Source organism: Podarcis raffonei, chromosome 2 (assembly GCF_027172205.1).
Source record: "Podarcis raffonei isolate rPodRaf1 chromosome 2, rPodRaf1.pri, whole genome shotgun sequence".
Classification (NCBI taxonomy): domain Eukaryota; kingdom Metazoa; phylum Chordata; class Lepidosauria; order Squamata; family Lacertidae; genus Podarcis; species Podarcis raffonei.
This window is the reverse complement of record NC_070603.1, coordinates 55,481,404-55,507,106: the sequence shown is the minus strand read 5'-3', so window position 1 is coordinate 55,507,106 and position 25,703 is coordinate 55,481,404. Positions and strand designations below refer to the sequence as shown.

The 25,703-nt window shown below is 41.0% G+C and overlaps 1 protein-coding gene across 3 annotated transcripts; it reads right to left on the bottom strand.

The window, feature by feature from the left end:
- Positions 1–16,161: 16,161 nt before the first annotated feature.
- Positions 16,162–25,389, bottom strand: YIPF5 (Yip1 domain family member 5). Of its 3 annotated transcripts, none has more exons than XM_053376689.1 (6): positions 25,250–25,389; positions 23,585–23,697; positions 21,537–21,709; positions 20,630–20,775; positions 19,392–19,573; positions 16,162–17,865 (listed from the first exon to the last, which is right to left on the bottom strand). In XM_053376689.1, exons 2-6 carry the CDS (start codon positions 23,689–23,691, stop codon positions 17,703–17,705), a joined length of 771 nt encoding a protein of 256 aa, XP_053232664.1. In that variant the 5' UTR covers positions 23,692–23,697; positions 25,250–25,389; the 3' UTR covers positions 16,162–17,702. The 3 variants fall into 3 exon arrangements, with proteins under 3 accessions (XP_053232664.1, XP_053232663.1, XP_053232665.1); XM_053376688.1 differs by having other exon boundaries at positions 23,585–23,701; positions 25,250–25,388; XM_053376690.1 differs by lacking the exons at positions 23,585–23,697; positions 25,250–25,389 and adding an exon at positions 22,431–22,520.
- Positions 25,390–25,703: the final 314 nt, after the last annotated feature.

Genomic DNA, 25,703 nt, shown 5'->3' with positions numbered 1-25,703 from the left:
CTCCATACTGTCCAACATTTCACTGATGAAAATATGGACGTCCAAAGAAAAACTGGGACATTCCGGGATCAAGTTGAAAATAGGGACACTTGGAGGGTCTGCATGTTTTGTACCATTTATATTAATGTTAACATAAAACCAGGATAAAGATCTACATATATGTCTTTCTGACATAAATAAGAAACCACTGCATCAAAATGAAGCCAAAGTTGTAATTGACCAGATCAGACAATGCTTTTCCCTGGACTGATCTCATGCTTGTTATGAGGAGCAAGAGTGCACCAGCCCGCCTGGTGCATTTGCTTGGTCTCCAATGTTCCTGGACAGCTGCACAAGGGTGCAACTTTCAATATATGGCCTATATGTACCAATCCAGTGTGCATGAGCTTAGATCAGGCAGTCTGTTCCTAGGCTTCACCAGGGATACTGTCAGGCTGAAATGGGCTTCTGCCTGTTAAATTTTAAGCAACCAGGTCCTATCTGAAGACATTGCCAATCAGAATGACTTGTTTCCATACCTTTCTATCCCACCTTTTCCCCACCATAGAACCTAAGGCAATATACATGGGGTTCCCCGGTTTCCCATCCAGGTACCGACCGAGGCCAAACCTTTTTAGCTCCAGAAAGCTGGCTACATCATGGCCTTCAGACTGTGCCCTGTCATTCCCATCAAGAAGCAATGTCATGAAGAAGCAGCTTCAACACAGCACAATGCCGTGGCGCCATAACGCATCAAAGGTGGTGGCAGAAAACAACACTGCAGCATTTCTGGTATAATTTTTTGGGGATATTTGCTGGAAGCTATGGACCACACACAGAGTGCTACTTATGCCATGTGACCACCCCAACACTGTTAAGGCCACAAATCATCCTGAATGCACAATAAAAATGACTTCTGGAGGGACTCATAGTCATCTTAACTGCCTTACCAAAGGCATGTTAAAAGCATTTCCTAGTATTAATAACTTTCAAAAATTCAAAGCTACGATCCTAAACACATTTGAGAGTATGTCCTATTGAATCCAATGAGACTTACATTATGAGTAAACATGCATAGAATTATGGGTTATCTTGTGTAAGTTACTGAACGATCTAAGGATATTGCAAGCTCTAATGCAGGGGTGTCAAACTCAAATTCATCGGGGGCCACATCAGCATTTTGGTCACCCTCAAAGGGCCGGTTGTATCTGTAGGACTTACAGTACAGGAGAGAAGGGTTCAGGCAGCCGTTGGATCTGTCACATCACAGGATGGCATGCGCTCAATATAAAAACAAGTGGAGGTTTCCTGAATGCATGTAAAGTGGAGGTTTCCTGTGTAGAACGGCCGGCGCCGCTAGAGGGCAGACGTTCTCTGGCTTGTAGGCTGCCGCGCATGCGCTGAAGAGGCGGCTTTCTTGTGTCAAAAAAGAAAAAGCGAGAATAAAAGGTGAAGGCTGGCGGCCGGCGGCGGCTACACGGGCCACATGACGAGGTCTGGCGGGCCGGATTCGGCCCGCGGGCCTTGTGTTTGACACCCGTGCTCTAATGTATTATTACTCAGTCAATGTACTGGAATATAAAAGCTGTCCAAGCTGGTTTTATAAAGTATAACATTCTTACCCACTGACACCAAGAAAACCTTCATTTGAGCATCATTCCATAGCAGAGTTGTGGAACCAGACTGGCATTGCTGCAGTGTACCTGAACATGGGTGGTGTGCAACAAGAAGTTCTGTGCTTAAGAAAATTAATATGGATTGCAGTTAATTCTAAACCTCTTTTGATGTCATTTAAAAGGTCACTTTAGCTAACGGACTCTGTTGTGCTGGGAAGCTTAAGGATTGTTGGACACATGTTATTTTTGGAACTTACCTTGCTACTACTGCGCTTTGTACTTCCTGAATGTTGTGATAGTAGTCTCAGTAGTTTAAACATATAAGACTATGAGTAAAAATAAGGTCTGAGGAAAAATACATTTATACATGCCTAGTTTGAGAGAACATAGGTTTAGAAATATGTATTCAAATGTGACTTTTCCATGAACCTAGCAGATTAAGGTGGAACCAAGATGGCAGACTCATACAAAAATGTCATGAGCTGGAAAACCACTGATTGGCCTTTCCTAATTATATGTTCCATGCAACAGGACACACAGCATAGCCGATCTAGCATTAATTCTGAACTATAGTTCTCCTTGAGAGGTAACAAATTGTCTCCTTTCTAAATATTTAGGATGCTATCACTTTGTAATGGTCAGTTCTTGTCCTTTTGACGTAAACTAATAGCTTTAACACAAACTCATGTGAAACATTGACCACCGCTTATTATTATATACATCTGTGTACACATGAAGAATGGAACTGCTGGCAGAATTCTTAGAGAAAATGACAGAAGGGTCCATGGTGACACAGCATGTCTTCTGGAGAGGTGTGCTTTATATGTCTCATCACTTTACATCAATAGTGGTGCTGTTAGGGCAGGCATTCCCAAACTCGGCCCTCCAGCTGTTTTGGGACTACAACACCCATCATCCCTAGCTAACAGGACTGGTGGTCAGGGATGATGGGAATTGTAGTCTCAAAACAGCTGGAAGGCCAAGTTTGGGGATGCCTGTGCTAGGGCTAGACTGCTGGGTGCAGGTATGATCACCTTAAGGCCTTTAAAGGCTTGTAGCCCTTCCCTTCCCAAACAATACTGTCATAGTCGCAGTTTCCACAACATCTTTCTTTTTATTTTTCACAGTGGATGTGCTACTGTCAGAGTGAAGCTTTGAAAGCCCTCCTCTCCACCTTTAGTTCCTTGCTTTTGGACCCCACTTGGAGAACTGAGTACCTCAGAGGACTGAAGAGAATGTATACAACTAATTGGAGCTTTGCTCCAGCAGCACTGCACCCGCTGGGGAAAGTTAAAATGACGTTGAGTGGACTGCTGTGGCTGCCAGCTGGCTGATAGAGGAGGAGGGGACCAAGCAGAGCCAGTGTGGTACAGTGGTTAAGAGTGGTAGATTTGTAATCTGGGGAACCGGGTTCGCGTCTCCGCTCCTTCACATGCAGCTGCTGGGTGACCTTGGGCTAGTCACACTTCTCTGAAGTCTCTCAGCCCCACTCACCTCACAGTGTTTGTTGTGGGGGAGGAAGGGAAAGGAGAATGTTAGCTGCTTTGAGACTCCTTAGGGTAGTGATAAAGCAGGATATAAAATCCAAACTCTTCTTCTTCTTCTTCTTCTTCTTCTTCTTCTTCTTCTTCTTCTTCTTCTTCCCCCTCTTAACATTCCCCTCCCTCTCTTATCCCTGTAATCCTCTAACAAGGTTTGCTCTAGGGAGTTGCTGGGGACCTGCAGCAAGAGATGTGGGGTGTTTCGTGGTGGGAGGAGAGGAAAGGTAAGTTCTGCTGTGCAAGGAGAAGTCCTTGTGAGAACAGGATAACTTTGTTGCATACAATCCAGTTTTTTCAACATTCATTTGATTTGCTATGCTATTTATGCGAATGAGATCCGGGTTTATAGAAGGATCAGGGAAATGGGGTGACTGTACGTGTTGATATCACAGTGCCCTATGGGGGAATATTTGGAACCTTCAAGAGCCAGCTTGGGGCTCCTATAAACAGAAACCAAATTAGTTGCTTGCCTAAATGCTGTAAAGTGAATCTGGGAAGAGAGCCACAAGGATGTGAGGGGAGGGAAATCTGACACCTGTCACTGACTGTGGATAAGTATGGCTCTCTGTAGAGTCTATACGTTGCATCTCCTAACCTTGTCTGAACCAAGAACTTCTAATTAGGACAAATAACCTCAGAACAAGAAAATTATACTGAATTTAAACATTGCCAGCTGTGATCCAATAAAGATGCCATAGTTGCCACATATCTTTGCCAAGATGCTAGATTAACTTCTCCTGTTGATAATTAACATTTGAAGCAATAACGGAGGGTGAAATCAGCTGATGGCCTCGTTTTAATAAAGCAAAAATTAAGTCATCAAAGCAAAAGGCATTGACTGAGTCCATTAAAGTTATCATGGGCCATCCAACAAATGTTTAGTATTTGTCTCCATAAAGGTAAAGGTAAAGGTACCCCTGACCATTAGGTCCAGTCGCGGACGACTCTGGGGTTGCAGCGCTCATCTCGCTTTATTGGCCGAGGGAGCCGGCGTACAGCTTCCGGGTCATGTGGCCAGCATGACTAAGCCACTTCTGGCGAACCAGAGCAGCGCACAGAAACGCCATTTACCTTCCTGCCGAAGCGGTACCAATTTATCTGCTTGCACTCTGACGTGCTTTCAAACTGCTAGGTTCCATAGTTTACTGGTAATCCACACTGCAATCTGACTGTGACTGGCAATATAACCAACCATTAGCATTCCCACTTGTGTGGGCTGCTGTGGAGAGGGGAGGGGATGCAGAAGGCCACAGGGCTTTGCATTCGCTGGTCCTTTTCTAACCCCACTTCTCAATGCAGGCTGGGAAACAAATCCTGCTTTCTTAGACCTGAGCAAGATTCAACACAATGTGAAAGGCTGAAAATGGTAGCACTTTCTGAATGGGGCTTTTTCAGTCCTGACCTTGACTTCATTTGTAAAAATGTGTTTGTGAGAATGTAATTTGCACTGAGTTGTATTGCTACATAGGGGTTGTTTTTGAGTGGTATGGTGGGCAATGCCTGATATTCTGTATTCTGACAATCCAATGTGCACATATTCACTAAAACCAATGGAACTTTTAACATGTTTGGATCAAATCATATATTGCTACCTTGGAGTGATTAGTAATGTGCCGTTATGTGATGTTTGACTTATGGCTTTCCTTACCTGTGAAATGAGGAGTGCTATACAGTGGTACCTCTGGTTACGAACTTAATTCATTCCGGAGGACCACTCTTAACCTGAAACTGTTCTTAACCTGGTTTCTTCATGAAGGTATATTTAAATACCTTTTTCATTTCGTTATAGATCATCTCCCAGAAAGCCTTAATCTTTGGGCATGTCCACCAAAGGTGAAAGAATGTACCATCAGTCTCTTTACATTTCCAACATTTATTATCAGGCAAATGATAGATTTTTGCAAGCTTGACTGGTGTCATGTACCACCTGTATATCATTTTCATAATATTCTCTCTTAAGGCATTACATGCCGTAAATCTCATACCTGTGGTCCACAACTGTTCCCAGTCAGCAAACATAATGTTATGTCCAACATCCTGTGCCCATTTAATCATAGCAGATTTAACCGTTTCATCCTGAGTGTTCCATTTTAACAGCAAATTATACATTCTTGATAGTATCTTAGTTTTGGGTTCTAACAATTCTGTTTCCAACTTTGATTTTTCCACCTGGAAGCCAATTTTTTAATCTAAATTATATACCTAAATTATATATATTCTCTTGGGCATGGTCGGCCAATTGGGGCCCAAGAAGGATAGAAACTTTTTTATGTATGTGACAACAGCAGCAAGGATATTGATTGCAAAGTATTGGAAGACACAAGAATTGCCCACACTGGAAGAGTGGCAGACCAAGGTGATAGACTACATGGAATTGGCAGAAATGACGGGCAGAATCCGAGACCTGGGAGAAGAGTTGGTGGAAGAAGATTGGAAGAAATTTAAAGACTATCTGCAGAAATACTGTAAAATTAATGAATGTTAAAATGATGTTGGATTGGAAATAAGTGGTGTTGGCAAATAAGAGTAATAAGAATATGTAAATATGGATTGATAATGGATGAAAATATATTGTTATAATAGGTTATGATAAAAAGTTAAGATAAATGAAAGAAGGCTAGGATTTGCTGAACCAATTATATAAATGGGAATACAAAAAGGGGAGATGTGAGGAAGTCAAGAAAATAAGTAAATGAACCTACAAGCTCTGAAAACTGGATTGGTTTTCAAATTTTTCTGTTTTTTTTTTCTTGGTTTGTGTACGTATTTTCTATTTGTATTTTTTCTTAGTTTTTTTAAATAATTTCTATTTTCTTTTTTAACACTGTAATTTTTTGTTTGTAATTTTTTTTAGTTTATAAATCTATGTGTATTCTTTGAAAAAACCTAATAAATATCATAAAAAAAGAGAAACTGTTCTTAACCTGAGGTACCACTTTAGCTAATGGGGCCTCCCACTGCCGCTGCGCCACTGACACGCAATTTCTATTCCCATCCTGGGGCAAAGTTCTTAACCCAAGTTACTACTTTCGGGTTAGTGGAGTTTGTAACCCGAAGTGTTTGTAACCCCAGGTGTTTGTAACCTGAGGTACCATTGTATTTGTTTTTAATGACAGCAAATGTATTACTTTCCCTTAAATTAAAAATAAAATAACATTGGCAAGTTTTCCAGTGATAAAAATGACTGTCAAAGTGTGGTGAAAATGTCAGGTTGAAATTCTCTATTGGAAAAATTATTTGGTACAATTTCCCACATGATATGTGTTCCAATGTGTCTGTTCACCTCAGAAGTGCATCTCAGAGATAATCTTTCCCTGTTAATTTGGTAGATTTCCATTGCTAATAATTCTTAAACTTATGTGCAACAATAGCTAAAGAACATCAAGCTCAGTGTTTATCGGAGTATGTCCTTGTTTCTACCAAAAAACCAAAGATTTCTCTTGTTGGAAGTGACGTGAGCAAAGAGGGAGATATGAATGCTGTGACCACAACAAGCAGCTGAAACTGTTTCTGCATTAGCGTGAAAAACAAAAGAATAGATCTGTCTTTTTTGATTACCAATCTTTTTGAATGTTAAGCTTACAAAAATGTAAGTAAGATTTCTGTTCTTCACTTTTGTGTAAGTTACTCCTTCTAATTCCTCAGGTGAGAAATTGTTCAGAGCGCACATGATGCACTGAAAATAACACAAGTCACAAATGCTCTTTGGTGCTTGCTAATGGGCTCTATAAAAGAAAGCTACACTACTGTGTGTGTGTGTGTGTGTGTGTGTGTGTGTGTATCAGACTGTGAGCATATGTGGAGAGGAAGCTTCTTTATTTTTATAGTGTTGGAAAGAGGATTTACTCTAGTTGAGGAGCAGAGACTAGGGTGTGGACTGAAAGGCTGACATAGGCTTAGTGAGAGAATCCTAGCTCTATGTGCTGCATGAAGGATAGCTTAACACAAGTTTATGTAATAACTCTTTGTGTTGGGGTGGGAGCTCAATATAAATAAAATTATTACCCACAAAAAACAAACGCAACCCCTCCATCCCTCTTAATAATACTGTCAAAGGAAAATGAGAATAACTTTGAAATTATGCAGAAAAGAAAACTTTGAACGGAGGAAGGCAAGAGAATTCTTTTTGGAATGGAAAAAAGCTGATTTTACGAGAGAGAGGGAGAGAGGATTGGCTTAAACTGCAGAACTGGAGCGTTAAGCATACCATGAAGTAGCAATGCTTTCTCACCCATCACCAGGGTTACCCAGCTCACTCGGGCTTGCAACAGCATCTGTGCTAATTTGAAAGGCCATGATTAAAACAAATCCCTTGTGTTTTTCAGGAAACAGAGGCCTGAATTGCTAAAGTGGTGAATTTAGCAACTCGCTTGGTGAATTCCTCTGGATAGAATTTAGGATGAAAGAAGAATATAAATCTTTTCTAAGTATCGGCTGTGGCAGCTTTGGATTTAGCTGTGAATGAGTAAATTGTAAAGTAGACTCTGTGAGATATGCTATAGGCCCACCCAGTGGAGAACTAGAACATGACACAAGTAAAAATGTAAACACTGCAAAATGCTTTTTTTCATAAACTACTTATTAAGGTTTAAGATTATATCTAACCTTTGCTGACTTTCGCTTGTGCACTTTGAAGCATAACATGGAGAAACCATAGGATAAAGCCAGTACTTGGAATGAACTAGTTTGGTTTAAGCAAGTTCACTGAATTAGTTCAAAAAGCTCTTAACTACATCTGAATGCTACTTTGGGCTTTACGCTTAAAGATACACACACACACACACTTTGCATTCCACTATGTGTGTGTTTTGATGTTTTCTTAGTCTTCAAAAAAATCTTTATATTTCAACATGGTGCCATGCAACATTCTGAATGCTAGGAATTTTTTTGCCAAGGCTCATTTCTAGGGTTGCCACGTGTCCTCTTTTTCCAGGACATGTCCTCTATTTCAGGGGTAAAATTTCTGTCTGGGTTGATTTTTTAAATTTGTGAAAATGTCTCTGGCTATACTTTCCAGATGAGACATAGACATAATTGGTGGTTAAAGACTTGCTTTCCACTTCTTTTTTCCTGCCCCCTTCAGCAATATATCACAGCTTCTATTAGGGCAGTTCATAAAAAACTTTTTTTTGAAAATGCCTGCTCCAAATGTCTTACCTTACTACACTAGGGATTATATAGCTATATCTGAAATTTCATGCATATCAGTTAATATCTTGACCCTCCTCCATGAAAATAGCTGTTTACTTGGCTGTTTTCCTATGTCATGAAGGCTGAAATTTCAATTCAGTGGAGCAGTGTCAAGATATTAACTGATATGCATGAAATTTCAGATATAGCTATATAATCCCTAGTGTAGTAAGATAAGACCTTTGGAGCAGGCATTAAAGAAAAAAAGTTTTTTATGAACCGCCCTACTACATATAGTAGGGCTTTTTAAAATGAAAGTCGTCAGGACATCCTCTTTTTTGCTCTTCAAAATATGGCAACCCTAGCTGAACTTAAACTGAACTGAGAAGTGAAGTGAATCAAACTAGATGGTTTTGTAAAGGGTTGAACATGAAATAGAATTATTTCTTTTTAAGCAGATAGATTTGTGCTTTTGGTGTGCATAAAAAGTAAAGGACCCCTGACAGTTAAGTCCAGTTGCGGATGACTCTGGGTTGCGGCACTCATCTTGCTCTTGGTATGCATAGCTGGTACCTAAGCCCATTTCACTGCTTAAAACAGATGCCATTCAATGATTAGGACTATAGAACTGGGCAGAAAGGTTGGCGCTGTTGAAGAATAATCCCATGGGATCAAATAAACATGAGGTGGGGCAGTGCTCCCTACTGCCAAGTCAAAATATATTCCTCAAAGGGTGAAAAGTTATATAGGTGTCTGAAGATAAGGGTCACATCCACACCATACATTTAAAGCACATCTAGTGCACATTTAAAGCAAATGGTCTTACCCAAAGAATCCTTAGAACTGTTCCCTCTGGCAATATCCTGAAAATGCTGATCAGACGTGCTTTTACTCACAAGATTGAATGCATTGCCCTCAGCTGCACGTGAGGGATGATTTCAACAGATTCCACATGGAAAACGCTCATGTCCCTGTGGAGATGGCAGTACCGAATCGGTGGTGCATGGCCTTCTGGCTTGCACTCTTTATAAAGACTAAAGGAATGAGATTATTACCCCTCTTTTATTGTCTATTCTGGGTCGCCCAACCACTGCCACAGTGTCCTTTCTCTTGGCAGATCAAGATGAGCAGGTGACAACAAAGGTTGCAAGGTTTTTAGCTGGGGCAATCAGAATAAGATCCACTAACAGACTATTGATTCAAAACCCTAAAATATATTTTATATAATTGACTTTTCATTTCTATTCTTTGTATAGTGTATTGTTGTTTTATTGCTATGGCCGATGGCTGACACAAATAAAGATTCATTCATTCATTCCTCAGAACTGTGGTTTACCCTTCACACAGCTACAATTCCTAGCACCCTTAATGAACCATAGCTCCCAGGACTCTTTGAGGGAATCATACACAATGAGATCCCCAGACTATTTTCATCATCTGGCCTTCGTGTAGCAAGCCCACAGGAATGTTTGTTGCTGGATCTGTAATGGAAAGTCTGTTATTAAAATAAACGTGAACTCACTTTGGCATCCCATTTCTCTGTATGGCAGAGAGCACAGCTTGATCAGCCTTATAGAAAGCAGCCTTCTAGACTAGGCATCCCCAACCTGTGGCCCTCCAGCTGTGTTGGGACTACAACTCCCATCATCCCTAGCTAACAGGACCAGTGGTCAGGGATGATGGAAACTGTAGTCCAAAACATCTGGAGGCCTGAAGGTTGGGCATGCCTGCTCTAGACATAACTGTCCTGTTTCCACGGTTGAACCAGACCCCACAATTCTTGAAGGAATCATGGCCACCCAAAAATTCTTGCCTCTTGCCTATTTGTGCTCCCTGCTGTTGCAAACATTCGTGAGGGAGCCATGGGCTTTTTTCTAGAAATAATTATTGGAAAGCTGTGAGCTAACCAACCATTGAAAACCTTGAAGTTTTAAGTGTACTTTGACTCTACCTAATTTCTATGGAGAAGAGAGGTAGGGATTCTGAGGGAAGGGATAACAGAGAACTCCATCCTTTGGTATGAGTTCCCTCTAGCGTACTATTGTGTTTTGTGAGATGAGCTTGAAGAGGACAGGGCCTTAATTTTGGGAAGACAACGTCGATATTTCTGTAGTTCCTAAATCATAAATTTATCTTTAAAAAAGATCTTCATTGTCTTTTTGGAGTCTGGTTCCTGCTTACAGGAGGTTGATAAACAGTAAACAGGCCTTCCTCGCAAATACAAGGATTAGTGTTCTGATCTTTTCTGCAACCATTAGGGTCAGGGTGCTAGCTGTTCTTTCCAAATCATGTAGAAGAAGATAATGTAGGTGCTCGTACCAGGGTTACAGTTCATTCATAAGGGATGTATTTTATATTAAGTTCATGCCAGCTGTTCAAATGCCATGAGCCGTAGAGATAAACCACATAAAATTCTCGACTAGCACTCATTGTTACATTAGGTTCTCAGAAACATGAAAATCCAAGCCGTGTAAGGAAAAACCAGGCAATTAGCAGTGCTCATCCATTCTTGACTAACACAATATAGTACAGTTCCCTGTTCAGGGCAAAAAGCAGCTTGCTATGTGATTTTTTAAATTGTGAAATGGTTTGAGGAAATCGCTTTTAAAAATCCTTCATCCCTTGTGCACCAAACTTCTGCTTTAGTTTGCATCCTTCACAGCTGCATGGTGCAGAACAAAAAAGCCAGAGATAGAACTACATGTGAATGATTATCAATACTGGAGTGGATATTTAAGTTGTAATTAGAAAAATCTTAATAATTATTCATAAAGGAAACAGATACAGGACAAAGGAAGTCTTTTATTTGGTTGTTTGTATTGTTGTATGTTATGCTCACTGTATGTTATGTTCACATTTAATGAGTGTGGATTTGTGTATTGGGGGGCTGGCGGGTTTGTGTTATATTGTAAATAAAATTCCAATAAAAAGTGGGGGGAAAGATTAATAACACTGAGGCAGCCTTTCAACTATCGGTCATGGTATGAAGCTTTTCTGGTTTACAGTGGTACCTCTGGTTATGAACTTAATTCATTCTGGAGGTCCATTCTTAACCTGAAACCGTTCTTAACCTGAGCTACCACTTTAGCTAATGGGGCCTCCTGCTGCTGCCACACCATTTCTGTTCTTATCCTGAGGTAAAGTTCTCAACCTGAGGTACTACTTCCGGGTTTGCGGAGTCTGTAAACTGAAGTGTTTGTAACCTGAGGTGTTTGTAACCCGAGGTACCACTGGACATATTGCAGATTTGCGGAGGGTTTGCAGAGTCTGTAACCTGAATTGTTTGTAACCTGAGGTGTTTGTAACCCGAGGTACCACTGGACATATTGCAGATTTTTGAAATGCTGGGTCTGCTTGAAACTTCCGGGGCCTCTCAGGGTGCACATGGAACTCTTTGCATGTGCAGATGCCCCTGCTCAGCTGGGACTGCAATCAAGTTGAAAGGAAAAGACAATATGTACACTAGAGCTACATGTATGCTTCATGGGGTGTCTATACATAGGAAAAGCTCCAAGTTCTTTTCACTGCACAGATTTTGCTTTTAAACCTGTCCTTGCAACGGTTTTGTGGTTATTCATATTTGGTTTCTGAATCGCTCAACTGGTAGAGTTTGAGACTTTTAATCTCAGGGTTGTGGGTTCAAGCCCCATGTTGGGCAGAAAAAGATTCCTTGCATTGCAAGGGGTTGGACTAGATGACCCTGGTGGTCCCTTCCAATTCTTGACAATTCATAGAATCCTAAAATTATAGTCACGTCGTTCTAGAATCTGAACATGAAAGTGGCTTCTATCTTCATTTTAGGTAGATTTCTCTGTTGCACCCATGCTTGTGTTGCATTTTTACTTCCACTGACATTTCTGAGAACGGATGCATTTGCTCATTTACTGTTGCATTCAAATCCCACCTTTCCTCCAAAGAGCTCAAGGGTAGTGCTCATGCTTCTTCTATCCCTCCCCATTTTATTCTCACAGTAACCATGTGAGATAAGTTAGGCTGAGAGAAGGCACTTGGCCCAAGATCACCCAGTGAGCATCAAGGCAGGATTTGAACCCTGGTCTTTCAAGTCCCAGGCCAGCACTCTAACCACTGCACCACACAGACTCCATTATATGCAACGATTATAATGCATGTGTCAATCTGAACATCTTAATATGACCAAAACGACCCCCCCCAAAAAACCCCTACATTCTACTGTTTCACACCCGTTCCCCGTCCTCCAAATTACAGCTTTGTGTAATGTTGTGCCTGAGAGATTTCTGGGGAAGTCAAAATTATCGCATGCTATTTTGCAATTTAATTGATCCTCACAACAGTATTCACTAACTGTGGACCCCCCCCCCCTTTATGGACAAACAAAGCTGCCTTAAAAATAATAATGCTAGTATTATGTTTCAGTTGAGGTTTTAAAAATAACCACCCACATTGGTATTCTAAAGATTCAACTTCAGAAAATTCAAACACCAGTAGTATCAGATTTCTTTTCAAAGCATTAACACGTCTATGTGAAAAGAGAGAGCTAACACCATTGAAAATTAAGTTCATAACAGCTAGTCCGTCACCATGCAAGCTAGCTGAAAAATTAAGAGCTAATTGCCATAAAAGGTCCAAATTTAAAATAAAATTGAAGTGAGCTATACTAACCTTATACAATATCCTAGTGTTAGAACTTGATGTGCTCAGAGAAGAATTTGATCGTTCATATTTATCAGAACAGTTTGGAATACAATTAGGTCTCATTTGAAAAAGTAATCATTTTAATTTAGTTGCGCAGAAATAGGACATTGTGATCCATGAACAGATAATGTTCCTCATTAAAGCAGAGTAAGAACTTTGTGCACTGGGGCAGATGTACAGTGATAACCAGGATACAATGAAAATATACGATTTCTAGTTAAAAAGTACTCTTTAAAATTATAATCAGGTTTGTCATGATGCATGACTAAGAGATCAAAGGGACATGGGTAAACCTTAATCAGCAAAAGTTGAAATTAACGTTTTTAGAATAGCTTCTTCTGCATTCCTTTGCAACACAGGGCTTTTTTTTTTTTTTTGGCAGAATGCTTTACGTAAGATAGTAAGATTTAAAAAGATGGCTATGAGCAGAAATGTCCAAGTGTCATGAATAAAAGAGCCTTATGAAATCCCTTGTGATTAATTTCAAGGAACTAAGTGCTGTATTGCTGCTGCCTATGGACAGGATCCAGAAGACTTCAGGGATCACTTCAAAGGATTTCCATCACCACCAGTCCTAACACTATCCCCATAATTGTGGTTCAAATGCTTTTTCTTTTTAGATGCTAAATGCACAGATGTGCAAAATGCTGCAGTGAAACCGAATGATGACTGTAGTCAACAAAGAGTAACAACTATGGTGGAAACCACTGGTCTATCGGGTTTTCCAAGCAGGCGGCTCCTGGACAATACCCTGTTGTTTCCATTTTGGGCCTCTACCTAATCACCTTGGCTCAGAAGTCTCCCATTCTGCCTGGAAATACTAGCAAGTTGGGGAAGAATGCATTTGGAACTCCTGCCGCCACCCTACATTGAGACAGATCAGGAGTGTTGTCCTTTCTTCAGTATACTGGCCTAGGATCTCTTGGAACTGGTAAAACCTACACTTTCTCCCTGTCCTGACTCAATAAGGCACCTTGCAAAGGCATTCGAGAGAACACAAAAGGGTTTAAATGAGAAAGGGTGACAGGGCATGCAAACCCCAGCCCTGATGTCCCCAGGCATGCACTTCAGACGTCCACACATGCACCACAGAAACCCAAGGTGTTTTCAATGTGTTCAGCTGAATGTGCTTAAAACGCCTCTTCGTATATTTGGGGTGAATATGCAAATATTGGGGGGGGGTATAGAGGAAGGGGCTTGCATGTGTATTTCCCCTCCCTAATTTAAGCCATTTGCCATTTAAATACCAGGCTCTTGTCACTGCCCACTTCGCTTCTTTTTGTGAGATAAACATTCATCCTTCTTTTGCTCATTTCAAAATTCACTTCCATTCTAGCACCAAGCTTCCCAAGACTGTAACTCATCTTAATACTCTGAAACTTGTGAAATTTTAAGACTCCACTGGATTACAGGTACAGTGAGATATCAGAAACGGTCCTTTTTGCAGACACTTTGTCTGTCTGAAACTCCCAGTTGTGCCTTTCCTACACCCCTGAATGGCAACTTCCCTCTGGCTGTGGGCAGTACCTTTTTTTGATTTGGGTGTGTGTCAAATTCCGATTCAGACATTGAGGGGATGGGAAGGGTTAAAGCTCTCCTTTCCCAGATCACGGTCCCTGTCCGGCTTAGACCTATGCCAGCAAATCACACACTAGGCAAGGACAAGCTATGTGACATATGTCATATCTACTTTGACACTCAGATCATGAGTCCTCACTAGTCAGTGCATGTACCCAAGCCCTGGGCATCCGAATCCTGCCAGGCCATGCTCACACCTCCCTCCTCACTTACCTACGTTGTTACTCCAGCAAGAGTGCAGTCCTCATTTCCTTCTTCCTCTCTCTGATTGCCTTTGTGTTAAACACAAGACACCTTGTGCACTTCCCCCCATTTTATACTAGTTTTGCCTGCTGTCATAGCAGCATTCTGGGCATTTTGAGAAGGAAAGTACACATATCTGCACATATCTTGTAGGAGGGGTAGTCAATGTTGTGTTCTCCAGATTTTTCTGGGCTACAAATGCCATCCTTGACCATGCCTACTGGACATGATGGGAGCTAAAGGTACAGCAGTATATGGGAAGCACATTGGCTACCCAACCCTGACTTAAAAAAACAAAACAAACAGGTGGGAATGTGTGGCAAATAGATGAAAGGCCTTGAGTCCTTCTTTGGATATGAATTAACTCCAAGTTGCAGAAGTACTGTAAGGGTTAGACAGCTTGATTTATACCATCCTAAATTATGTCTCAGGTTGTGCTCAGGTAATGTTCTAATCCATCATTAGCTGCTTGCCTATTGCAGTTAAAAGTTTTTATAGGTTACCCAAAACGTAATTAGGAACAATTTGGTGACTGAATTCTTCACACAATGCATACTTACAGAGCTCCCAAGGGCATGCTATACTAATGCCAGGAATACATGCACACTATAAAAGTGCAGAAGCTCAGATTACTCATAGTAGGCAATCTCCACAATCAATGCCAAAGTATTAATAGCTAGCCTACTTATTGTGCAGATTTCTAGTTGCAGAGCCTTCCTCGGTTAATTTTATCTTCCAATGATTTTTAAAAACATTTTTTCAATGTATGCTACATTGGATATCACTCAGTAGAATGGTAGGAAATATTACATGAAAATTAGATATCTTTTATGTTAGAAAATAGAGAAACACACAGAGAGAAACCATTCATTGCAGACCTGTGTTCAATACAAGAAAGAATGAGGCACTAGAGACTCAAATTTTAAACTATAAGTGGAAGACGCTGGAAATGCATCTTTACCATGCATCTCATTGAACCTGCTACCCACAGGTAGATTATTTTTCAATGTGGGGAGAATGGGTATGAATCTGAGGATTGCTCCCCTATCATGGTCAAATCCTGAAAAAAAATAGTCCCGTCCATTCTCTGCTAAAATAGAACTAATGAAAGATCAATACAGTGGTACCTCGGGTTAAGTACTTAATTCGTTCCGGAGATCCGTTCTTAACCTGAAACTGTTCTTAACCTGAAGCACTACTTTAGCTAATGGGGCCTCCTCCTGCTGCTGCCACGCCGCCGGAGCCCAATTTCTGTTCTTATCCTGAAAGTTCTTAACCAGAGGTACTATTTCTGGATTAGCGGAGTCTGTAACCTGAAGTGTATGTAACTCGAGGTACCACTGTACATATATATTTCAGAGGAAAAACTGCCAAAGCACAGAATTTAATTTGCAAATACCCAAGATTTAAATGTGCAAAGTTATCTGAATTTCTTGCACAACATTTATTTAAAGTGTTGAGCCAACAACTGTGGGCTACATGAAAACAGATCATATGGAGAATTGTGCAGAGGCATGGAAAGGAGCAAAAACTAGTGTATGACCAGGTATTTGCTGACAAGGAGGCTGATTTGTTAAGTTACACTGGTTCACCGATATTATCCAATGGGATACTCAAAATCTGTACCACTATGACAAAATTAAGACTTGCGAGATACTGTTAGCTACTTCCATTTCTCAACAAAGGATGACAAAATTATTACTTTCTCAGAGACATGCAAGTTTTTCATGTGAAGTAAGTACTTGTTTGTCATTTTGGATAGGATTCCAACACTTGCTTTACAATTAAGAAGCCTAATTATAAAACGCCATTAGTGCAATCCAACATTTGGCATGAGCAACTTCACCTTCCTCTCCAGCAGCTCCCAGAGACCCCAAAATCTGCTCAAGGGTTCCCCAAACCTCTGAAGCAGATTTTGTCAGCACACATGGGGGTGCAAGGGGATAGGAGAGGAAGGCGAAGCCCTGTGCTATGCTCCATTCATGCAGGGATGTCTTTGGATAAAGCACATTGGATACAAGCACGCTGTGATTGAAATATAGCATTTGCTCAATAGGAACAAATCCTCCTTTGAATAAATGAGGCTTTTTTTTGTTATTCAAGGCTGGACAACATTACTGGGAAGATATATTGTTAATGGTCAAATTGAAACACTTTCAAAGAGCAATTTGGGGACAATTTAATTGGTGTAGGACAACATTCATCCAAACTGCTTTCTGAAACAGGTTGTTTTTTGGGGAACCATTTGAAAGTCTATTCTTGATTTTTTAGTATGAAAGTGAACATCTCAGATTTATACAATTATGATAGAGCTATTTACAAAATACATACAAACTGAAACATTTATAAATGCGGTAGCTTTGAGCCTGGAAAGCCTTTTGGACCATTTACTGTAAACAAAAACATCATCTAAATTGGTGCTGTAAACTCTTCAAAAGTTATATGTGGGACTCATTCTGCTTTGCTTCAAGATCAGGTTTTATTGAGATAGTTTCCTAGTTTGCTAAACTGGTAGAAAAAAAAGGAATGTATATCTTTTGTTTAGGATTGTAGTTGCATGCTGCCATGGGAAAGCAACTGTAAGGTTCATGGTTTCATTTCCTCTTATCTATAAAAACTTCTGAACTACAAAAGTTTTCAAAATAATAATATTTTGCCAGAGGCTGTTGGACTGGGAAAGAAATGTTACATTTTAAACAGTATAATCATGAACCTGTATTAAAGGTATAGACATTACAGGACAGTTCAAAACCGTATTCAAGAGTCCTATAAAAAGGAACACAAAAGGCTTGTTTGTTTTTGTTGCTCCAGACGACAATTCAAGCATTAACCTTGCATGATAGTGACTAAGAGCTGGTTTCTGGTCCCAGTTTTAAGTGTCTCAAAAGTGAAGGCTTTTTCAGTTTGGCCCATTTAAGTCCAACAATAAGGATAAGTCAGCTCAAAACACAGAAATGAGGGCAAAGACTCCATATAATAAAGCACAGGGATATGCTACTAAAAGTTGTTGTCCTTCCATTGCCAAGGCTGAAATGAAGATTTTGGAAGCTGAAAAGCTACACCATCCAATAATTCCAGCAGCAAGAATAACTCCCATCATACCCCTGAAAAACAAAATGATTTAAACACAACGTTGGGTAACAGCTTCGCATCACTGTGCACATGTCAAAACAGTCCTGTGCATTCTTCAAAGGTATTCCAGTTACTATGGCTTTTAAGCATATTTTGGGGAAGGATAAAAAAATGTATCCAGCTGCACTCTCAAGCATGCTACCACCAGTATTTGGGGCTTCAAAATATAACTATATCACTCTATTAAGCCCACCCACTAGTAAAGAATGGAAGGAAGGAAGGAAGGAAGGAAGGAAGGAAGGAAGGAAGTCTTTCTACGTTCCTCCCAAAAGAAAGGCTTGCTGAAGCCCTACAGAGATAACTGTGTATAAAAGACCAGCTAACACAGGGACAATGGCATTCTCAGTGGTGACCCCACAATTGTGGAATGAAATTCTACAGGACATCATATAAGCCACAGCCCTTGCAGATTTAAAATGGGCATTAAAGATGTAGATCTTAACTACTGCCTTTGGGAACTAATTTAATCCAAGTTGAAGAACTCCCTGATTTTCACTTGATTTTGCTGTGTTGATCCTCTTGTCTTTTAGTAATATTTCAAAATATTGTTTTCAAATATTAGGGGTGCTTGTGTGTTTTTTTTTTTACTATACATTTAATATGTGGCTTGTAATTTTTTTTATTGAAAAGCAATATACAAATTTACCCAACAGAGCAATCCAAACTTCCCATCTGCCATGCCAGACAGGTTTTGGATGAGGTGGAGGTGCACCTCTGCCCAAGCCCTACCAGCCTCAGCTTTTCGGGGAGCTCTGACATCAGTGGGGAAGCTCCACCATCAGTAGGGAAGCTTGCTGGCAAATCCTGCCGCCACTATGTGACAGACACAGCCTAATCCAGGCTTCCTCAACCTCAGCCCTCCAGATGTTTTGAGACTACATTTCCCATCATCCCTGACCACTAGTCCTGCTAGCTAGGAATCATAGGAGTTGTAGGCCAAAAACATCTGGAGGGCCGAGGTTGAGGAAGCTTGGCCTAATCCATGTCTCTTCACTGTGCCAACCTGGGAGCTGATACAGTGAAGGGACATTTCCCCCCTTCCCTTTCTGTAGGGCACTGTGGGTTGTGGTGCTCTAACAAGTCCCGTCACAACAAGACATGGGCTAGGATTGCCACCTAAATAAAAGCACTATGACCAGAAGAGAAAGGAACCAAAGTAAATCACTTGATTGGAAAGCAGAGCTGTCAGTCATAGAACTACACCCCTACCTCTTTGCTTGGTGTATTGTATTCATGGGGAGCATCTTTTCCCCCTTTTACAAAACTATAGCAAATGGCAAACAAAATCTTAGAAGCCCCCTCAAAGCTCCAAGGTGAGCTCATATTGCCTGGAACCTGATCTGATCCTAATATCTACAAGGTGTGGCTCTTTGTTTCCAAGGTGAATGCACAGCCCTAAGTTAATACAAGCTGCTTTTGTAGATTTTCCCATCACTAGAATTTATAGATGTAACATTCAGTATATCAGTGTAACATAATATTTGACGGCAATACTTACTGTAGAGAAAATACAATTGCAAAGCTGGAAAGTATGATCATAGGAAGGAGACAGTATCCTAGCACACTGGCAACACAGCCAAACGAAACGCCCGTCATGCTCATTAAATTCAGGAGACAGAACATTCCTAAGCATCCGATTGCACTAATCCCATACACATAGCCAAACTGAATTTTGCCAGCCTAGAAAGGAGAGAATCCAAATCAAAAGTTCAAACCACATTGTCTTATTAGGAGTTTTGTATATTAGATCCCCTTACTCTGAGCTATTTGGAGAATGGGGAAAATAGAGTAAAATCAAAGAGGGAGAAAAAGAAAATATTACTTTTTATTAACAGTGAAAATTAAGGATTACAGGCAGAATCATTTTCTTTACCGTTTTAGTATTTTTACTTACTAAGTCAACAATAGTTTTTAAAACTCTAGGTTGTTTATTTATAAAAAAGATGAATGGGGAAGATGTTGCAAGAAAAAACTGTGTGTGCATGTTTTTTTTGGGTGGGGTGGGGCCAAGGCACCAGATGAGTAACAATGCAAGAGATAAATACTCCCAACAGGGAGTGGACCACAAGGAGCCAGGTCAGTCGTCTACACATCTTTCCAAACCAAAAAGCACCGAGCCATACATCACCAGAGCACTGTAATGGGGCAGGGGAGATACAGTTTCTGTAAATTAATAAAAAGGCTTATCCAGGTGCATAAGTTTATATGAGACCCAGCTCATGATGTGTCTCCCCCAGGAGCCAGTCCTTGTCTGTAGCAGCCCCACAAACTACTGAATCCTCTTCTTAGAGAAGTTTCTTATCCTTGCTCACTTTCTGAAGGTGGGTGAGAAACTTTTCAGCTGGTCTTTGAGAATTAAATACTTACATGAAATCTTTGATCAAAAGCATAGAAATAATTTAATAAATAAAAGGCCACCCAATTCACTTTTTCATCTGAAGAACTGTGTAACTAGATCTAGCTTCTCTGAAAATTGTACAATAAGGTCCTAACAAAATATTTCACATTCATGCATATTCACCACAATGCCTCTGTAAAGCTATTATATTTTAAAAGTATGCACACACAAAAATTACTCTTGTATGTTTCTTCTGCATTTCAAACAGCCTCATTATGTATTTATACGTTTAAGAAACCACACCTACTAGAAATGCCTTAACTTGCAACTTTTGTTTTTGCCCAACGTATTTTAGATTGATGCCCCCCACCCCCATATGCGTACCACTGACATCTTACCAGCAATAATGTGGCACCAAAGGCTAGGCAGAAGACCATGGGCCCTGCCATATCAGTTTCATTCATTATGCTGCCATCTGCTGCTTTTAACGGGTGCAATACTGTAAGAGTTTTCTGCCAGATGTGGTCAAAATTGATTCCTAGTTCTGCATTATCAAACAAAGAACAGTATTTTAACATTTGTCATCAGTGGAAACATGTTGTTTTAAGCAGTCAGGGATTGCTGTATAAACTTGCAATGCGTGGAGTGACCCAAAAGAAAACAAACAAACTCTTAGATATGGTTGCAGCTGCAAAATTCTGCTATGCAAAACACTGGGGAAAAGTTTGAAAGTACCTGCTGTGAGAGAATGGAAATCAAAAATCGTATCTGAATGTGCAGAAATTGGAAAGCTTACAAGTTACGTAAGGGTGAAAGAAGGGAGGCAAAAAAATCAACAGATTTGTAATATGTTTGTGGACTGGCACAATGAGTCAAAAGCATCACTAGATAGGAGATATTAGACATGCTGTAACAAGAAATATTAATTGTGGAAAAATATTCGCAAGGTATGAATGTGTTATAAAAGATAGCATAGCACCACTATGAAATATATTTAAAATAAAATAAAAACCCAGAAGTTTTTGGGGATGGGGATGGGGTAGGGCCATATTCAACCTTATCTCAGCCCTGTAATTAATTTCCACTTGAAACACACAAGATCAGTTTGTAAGAGGCAAGTTAATGGAATAAAACCAAAGACCAGAGAAACTGCTAACAAAACTCAATAGCAGTTGTCTTACTATGTAAAGATAAATTAAAAAATATATGCATGTATTCTTTTGGAAATCAGCTGTCAGTGCTCCTTTATAGCGTCCCCCAAATATATTAGCAGATAAATAGATCTGCAATAAATAAAAACCATACCTTCTAGTAAGGGTGGCTCATCTTCAAAATTGCTTCCATAGAAGGACTGTGGGGAGGATGGAGTGTATGTTTGCGTTGGCTGAAAAATCTGGCCAGTGTAAGGCTGTTGTGGCTGCATCATCTCTGGAGGGACGTATCCGCCTTGCTGAGAATAGTCGTAGCCAGCATACTGTCTGCAGAAAGCAATTTTTAAAAATAGTATTAGATGAATGCTTACAACACAGGAATTTTAGAAACTCTTTCAAAGCCCTTATATACCTACTCCACAAGAGACACTTCCATATAAAGATTCCCTATACAATATAAACATTCCCTATACAATATCAAGGACACGGGTGGTGCTGTGGTCTAAACCACTGAGCCTAGGGCTTGCCGATCGGAAGGTCGGCAGTTCGAATCCCCGCAGCTCCCGTTGCTCAGTCCTTGCTCCTGCCCACCTAGCAGTTCAAAACTACGTCAAAGTGCAAGTAGATAAATAGGTACTGCTCTGGCGGGAAGGTAAACGGCATTTCCATGCACTGCTCTGGTTCACCGGAAGCAGTTTAGTCATGCTCGCCACATGACCCGGAAGCTGTTTGCGGACAAACACCGGCACCCTCGGCCTATAGAGCAAGATGAGCGCGCAACCCCAGAGTCGTCCACGACTGGACCTAATGGTCAGGGGTACCTTTACCTTTATACAACATCAGTGAATACAACACTGCAGACATGAATTATTGGAACGTAATTTCTAGAAGATGGCTGTACGAATATATTCCGACAACATGTAAAGGAGAAGCAGAAAGAACTCTACCACTGTTTATCTGGAATTCAATGGTTTGGAATGCCTCACAACTATCAGTCCTATTAAAACCTTGTTTTCTTTTTTTAAGCCATCATTTGTACAGTGCTTGCCTCCTGTCAAATGTTCCTGACAATTTCTCTCCTCGCCCCCATCCCCTTCAATGATCACTTCCAGACAAATCCAACTGCATACTCAGATTATATTACTGAGATTGTTGTCAAGGCTTGGTTACAAGTTTCTTAATGTAGTCCAACATATTTCTGGACCTTAAATGAGGACCTAAGCTAAGTCACCTTACTCTCCTATTCTAAAGAGTTGAATGAATCATGTGGATAGTAGCATTTGTTTTAACACCTGTGACATGCACAATGACCTGGTACCCATTATGACACAAACCACCACAACTGGCCTTCTGGGTTGTTTGTATTTGTACTTTCCCCTAATTTCTAAGCAAGCTTCTTCACAGACAAGAATGCAGAACCTATCCAGAATTGGGTTCTAAGGACACATTCTAAGTGATGCATTGTATTTATTCATTTTAAGGCTCACTGCCCTTTAAACCTTGTAAGACAGGCTTGCATTGAATAAAATGACTGGCTGCCAGGCTGCCACAGGCAACAAGAAATTCCATGCAGGTGAGTGTAGGTTGGTGGAAGAGGGCAAGATTGCCAAGTCCCCTTTTCCCTTGGTTTCTGTGCTAGCCACAATAAAACAAAAGTCTCTTCCTCTGCTTGGCTGTAGACTCCCCCCCCCCCCCCCGTTTCCTTTTTTAAAACCAATCCACTAAAAAACTAATGGCTTATGTAGTAGCTTGCATTTCAATGGTAGCTGAAAAGAAGACTTCTTGTCCATGGCAGCCAGCTAGAAAATGTAAGCAGAATAATGTGCAGGCTGGTAACACTGATGGGCTTATTTACAAAGTCAGTTTTTGGTAAGCAATGTACAAAACTTGCTATTAATGAACAGTTGATACATAAACAGTGCTCCCTATATATGAGCTACTTATAACAGTATAAAATGTATTGGACTAAATGTGAATTTTTATGAACTGGAGCAAAGTGTAATTAAAGAGCATTGTAGTTTTATTAGTAACAATGAATGTTTACAAGCAACCAACTTTTAAACACTCTACTTGCATATAAAAACTGGCCTATGTTTATGGCACCAATGTCCTATGTTTATCTTAAGGAATTAAATAATTTCTACATTTTTCATTTTCATTTTTTATTATGATTACTAAAAAAATAAAGGAAACTCAAGTTACTTGTTGTATGTTCCTCCTGCATAGTCTCCTCCATAGGACTGTGCTTGATCATCAATGCTGTAACTTGTTTGATAGAAATCTGTATTGAAGTTGTCGAACCCAGACATTGCAATCTGTCTGCAAAATAAATTACATTTCAATGTATTCAAAAGTTAACACAATTCAGCTAATTATATCTTCACTCCTAAGATGCAGCTGGTAATTCTGAAGCTCCTTCAAGCAGAATACAAAGCCCTACCACTACAAAAACACATGTTCTCAGTGTTCGAAACCCCCATTGTTCTAGGTGCATTTTGCGACAGAGAATTTCATTAGCGCAAACAGTTTCTGAGTTCTGGGCCTAAGATTTCAGATTAAAACTGCAGAGTGGAAGGAAAGGGGGACCTTTTTCTGTCTCCCCACTTCTAGCTACTCTTTGAAGACTGGAGAAGAGAGCCTCTTAAGAATATTAGGGGGGTGGGCATAGGAAGGACTAGACCATGTGAAAAAATGAACATAATATTTTAGCTGCAGTTCATTCATTTTTAGCTTTCTATTCTTGTTATAAAAAGCATGCCTAGACATTCCGTTGTTGCACCCATAATTAAACCTAAGTTTAATGTGTCATTTAGCTCTTAGCTTTCATATCTCCGTTTCTAGCACTGCATGTTCTTATGATCAATCACAGATATAAAAAGGCTCTTAGAAAAGAAATCAATTAAGTGCAAAAAGATACTACTGTATTGCCAAATCACATAGTAAGTGGCATATACAGGACCTCTTGAAAAATGGTGAAATACTAGAAATGAAATACTAGAAGTCTGTTAACTTAGTATAGGCAGTGTCTCAGGTTCTGTATCCAAGTAGGACTACTGACACATCTGGCTCTGCACTGTCAACTCCAGCCATTCTCAATGTGGTGCTCTCCTCCAGCTGTTTCACAACGCCTATTAGCCATGCTGGACACCAGGCTGGGGAAGGCTAGTTTAGCCCTGCTACTCAAAGACCTTTAAACTAGATCTGAATATGGAATCATGTACATGCAGTGCATATGCTCTACCACTCAGCTACCGCTCTTCTCTAAAACAAAACCTCTTTAAACCAGTTTGTTGTTAATTATACCCCAGAGCATTTGTAGCACTCTAGATCCCGCCCCCTGGCAGGTTCTACACTGCCATCACTGCACTGAGAAATATGCCAGGGCATATGTAGCCATCACCCACCATGTTTTATCCAGTATGCCTCCCCTTTTATTTCAATTTATCCAAGAAAGACAACCACCATCACCACTACACACAAAGCTGCATGACATTACTGCAAAGGACGTTCTGAGCGAGGTTATCTGTCTCCGCTAAAACACGTTTTAAACGGGATCATTTTAGCATTTCTTCCGACCTCTGGCATCAATGAAATTGGGATGCGGGTGCTTGGAAGCCACTAGGAACAGACCCAGTTGGGGGGGGGAGATCAGCACTGTAGACCTTCGTGCTACATAACAGAGAACGGGGGAGGCGATGACGCCCGATTGTGGGTCACGTCTCTCGACGAACTGCCTGCTGGAGGTGTATTTAAAGCTGAGTGGAGCTCGGCATCCCTGCCCCCCCAGCCTCTTCCCTCCCTTTCCCACGGCGCTTGTGGTTGCCAAGAGAGGGCGGGCGGCGGGTGTGACGAGCCCCCCGAGCTCACCTTCAGGCCCGGGCACCAGACCCCCTTCGCTACGCGCACGTCCGGCGGCCGCAACCCCGCGAAGACCCCTCACCCCTCCGCTCGCTCAGACGCTACGTGTCAGACGCCCAAGGAGAAGCACTTCCGGATCGACAGGCGCATGCGTAGTGCAGAGCCGATGTCTTCACTCCCAACCTCCTCCAGCGGAAGCCGGTCTTTCCCTGCGTCTCTATGACGAGGCGAGGACGGGCGAACGTACGCCCCCGCGCGCCGCAACCCGAACGGCGTGAACGTGGGCGTCTCGCCGGGGGCTGCCTGCCTTCTGGCGCCCCGTGAGCATGCGCAGAGCGGAATGAGCCTGCGGGTCTCGCGGCCTGGACGGTTAATACACGAACACAAACGCATATGTTAAATAAAGGGAAACCACCCCTTCTTCTTGTTGTGCCTCTTCGAAAATAGAGGGCTTTGCCTTAAA

Bases quoted from the DNA above. Each gene is read 5' to 3' on its own strand.
- YIPF5 (XM_053376689.1), bottom strand. From the start codon at position 23,691: ATGTCTGGGTTCGACAACTTCAATACAGATTTCTATCAAACAAGTTAC. The intron at 21,710-23,584 runs GTAACTTGAGTT...TGCTTTCTGCAG, and splicing joins GCAGGAGGAACATACAACAA to ACAGTATGCTGGCTACGACT. The intron at 19,574-20,629 runs GTAAGATGTCAG...TCTCCTTTCTAG, and splicing joins TTGGTGCCACATTATTGCTG to GCTGGCAAAATTCAGTTTGG.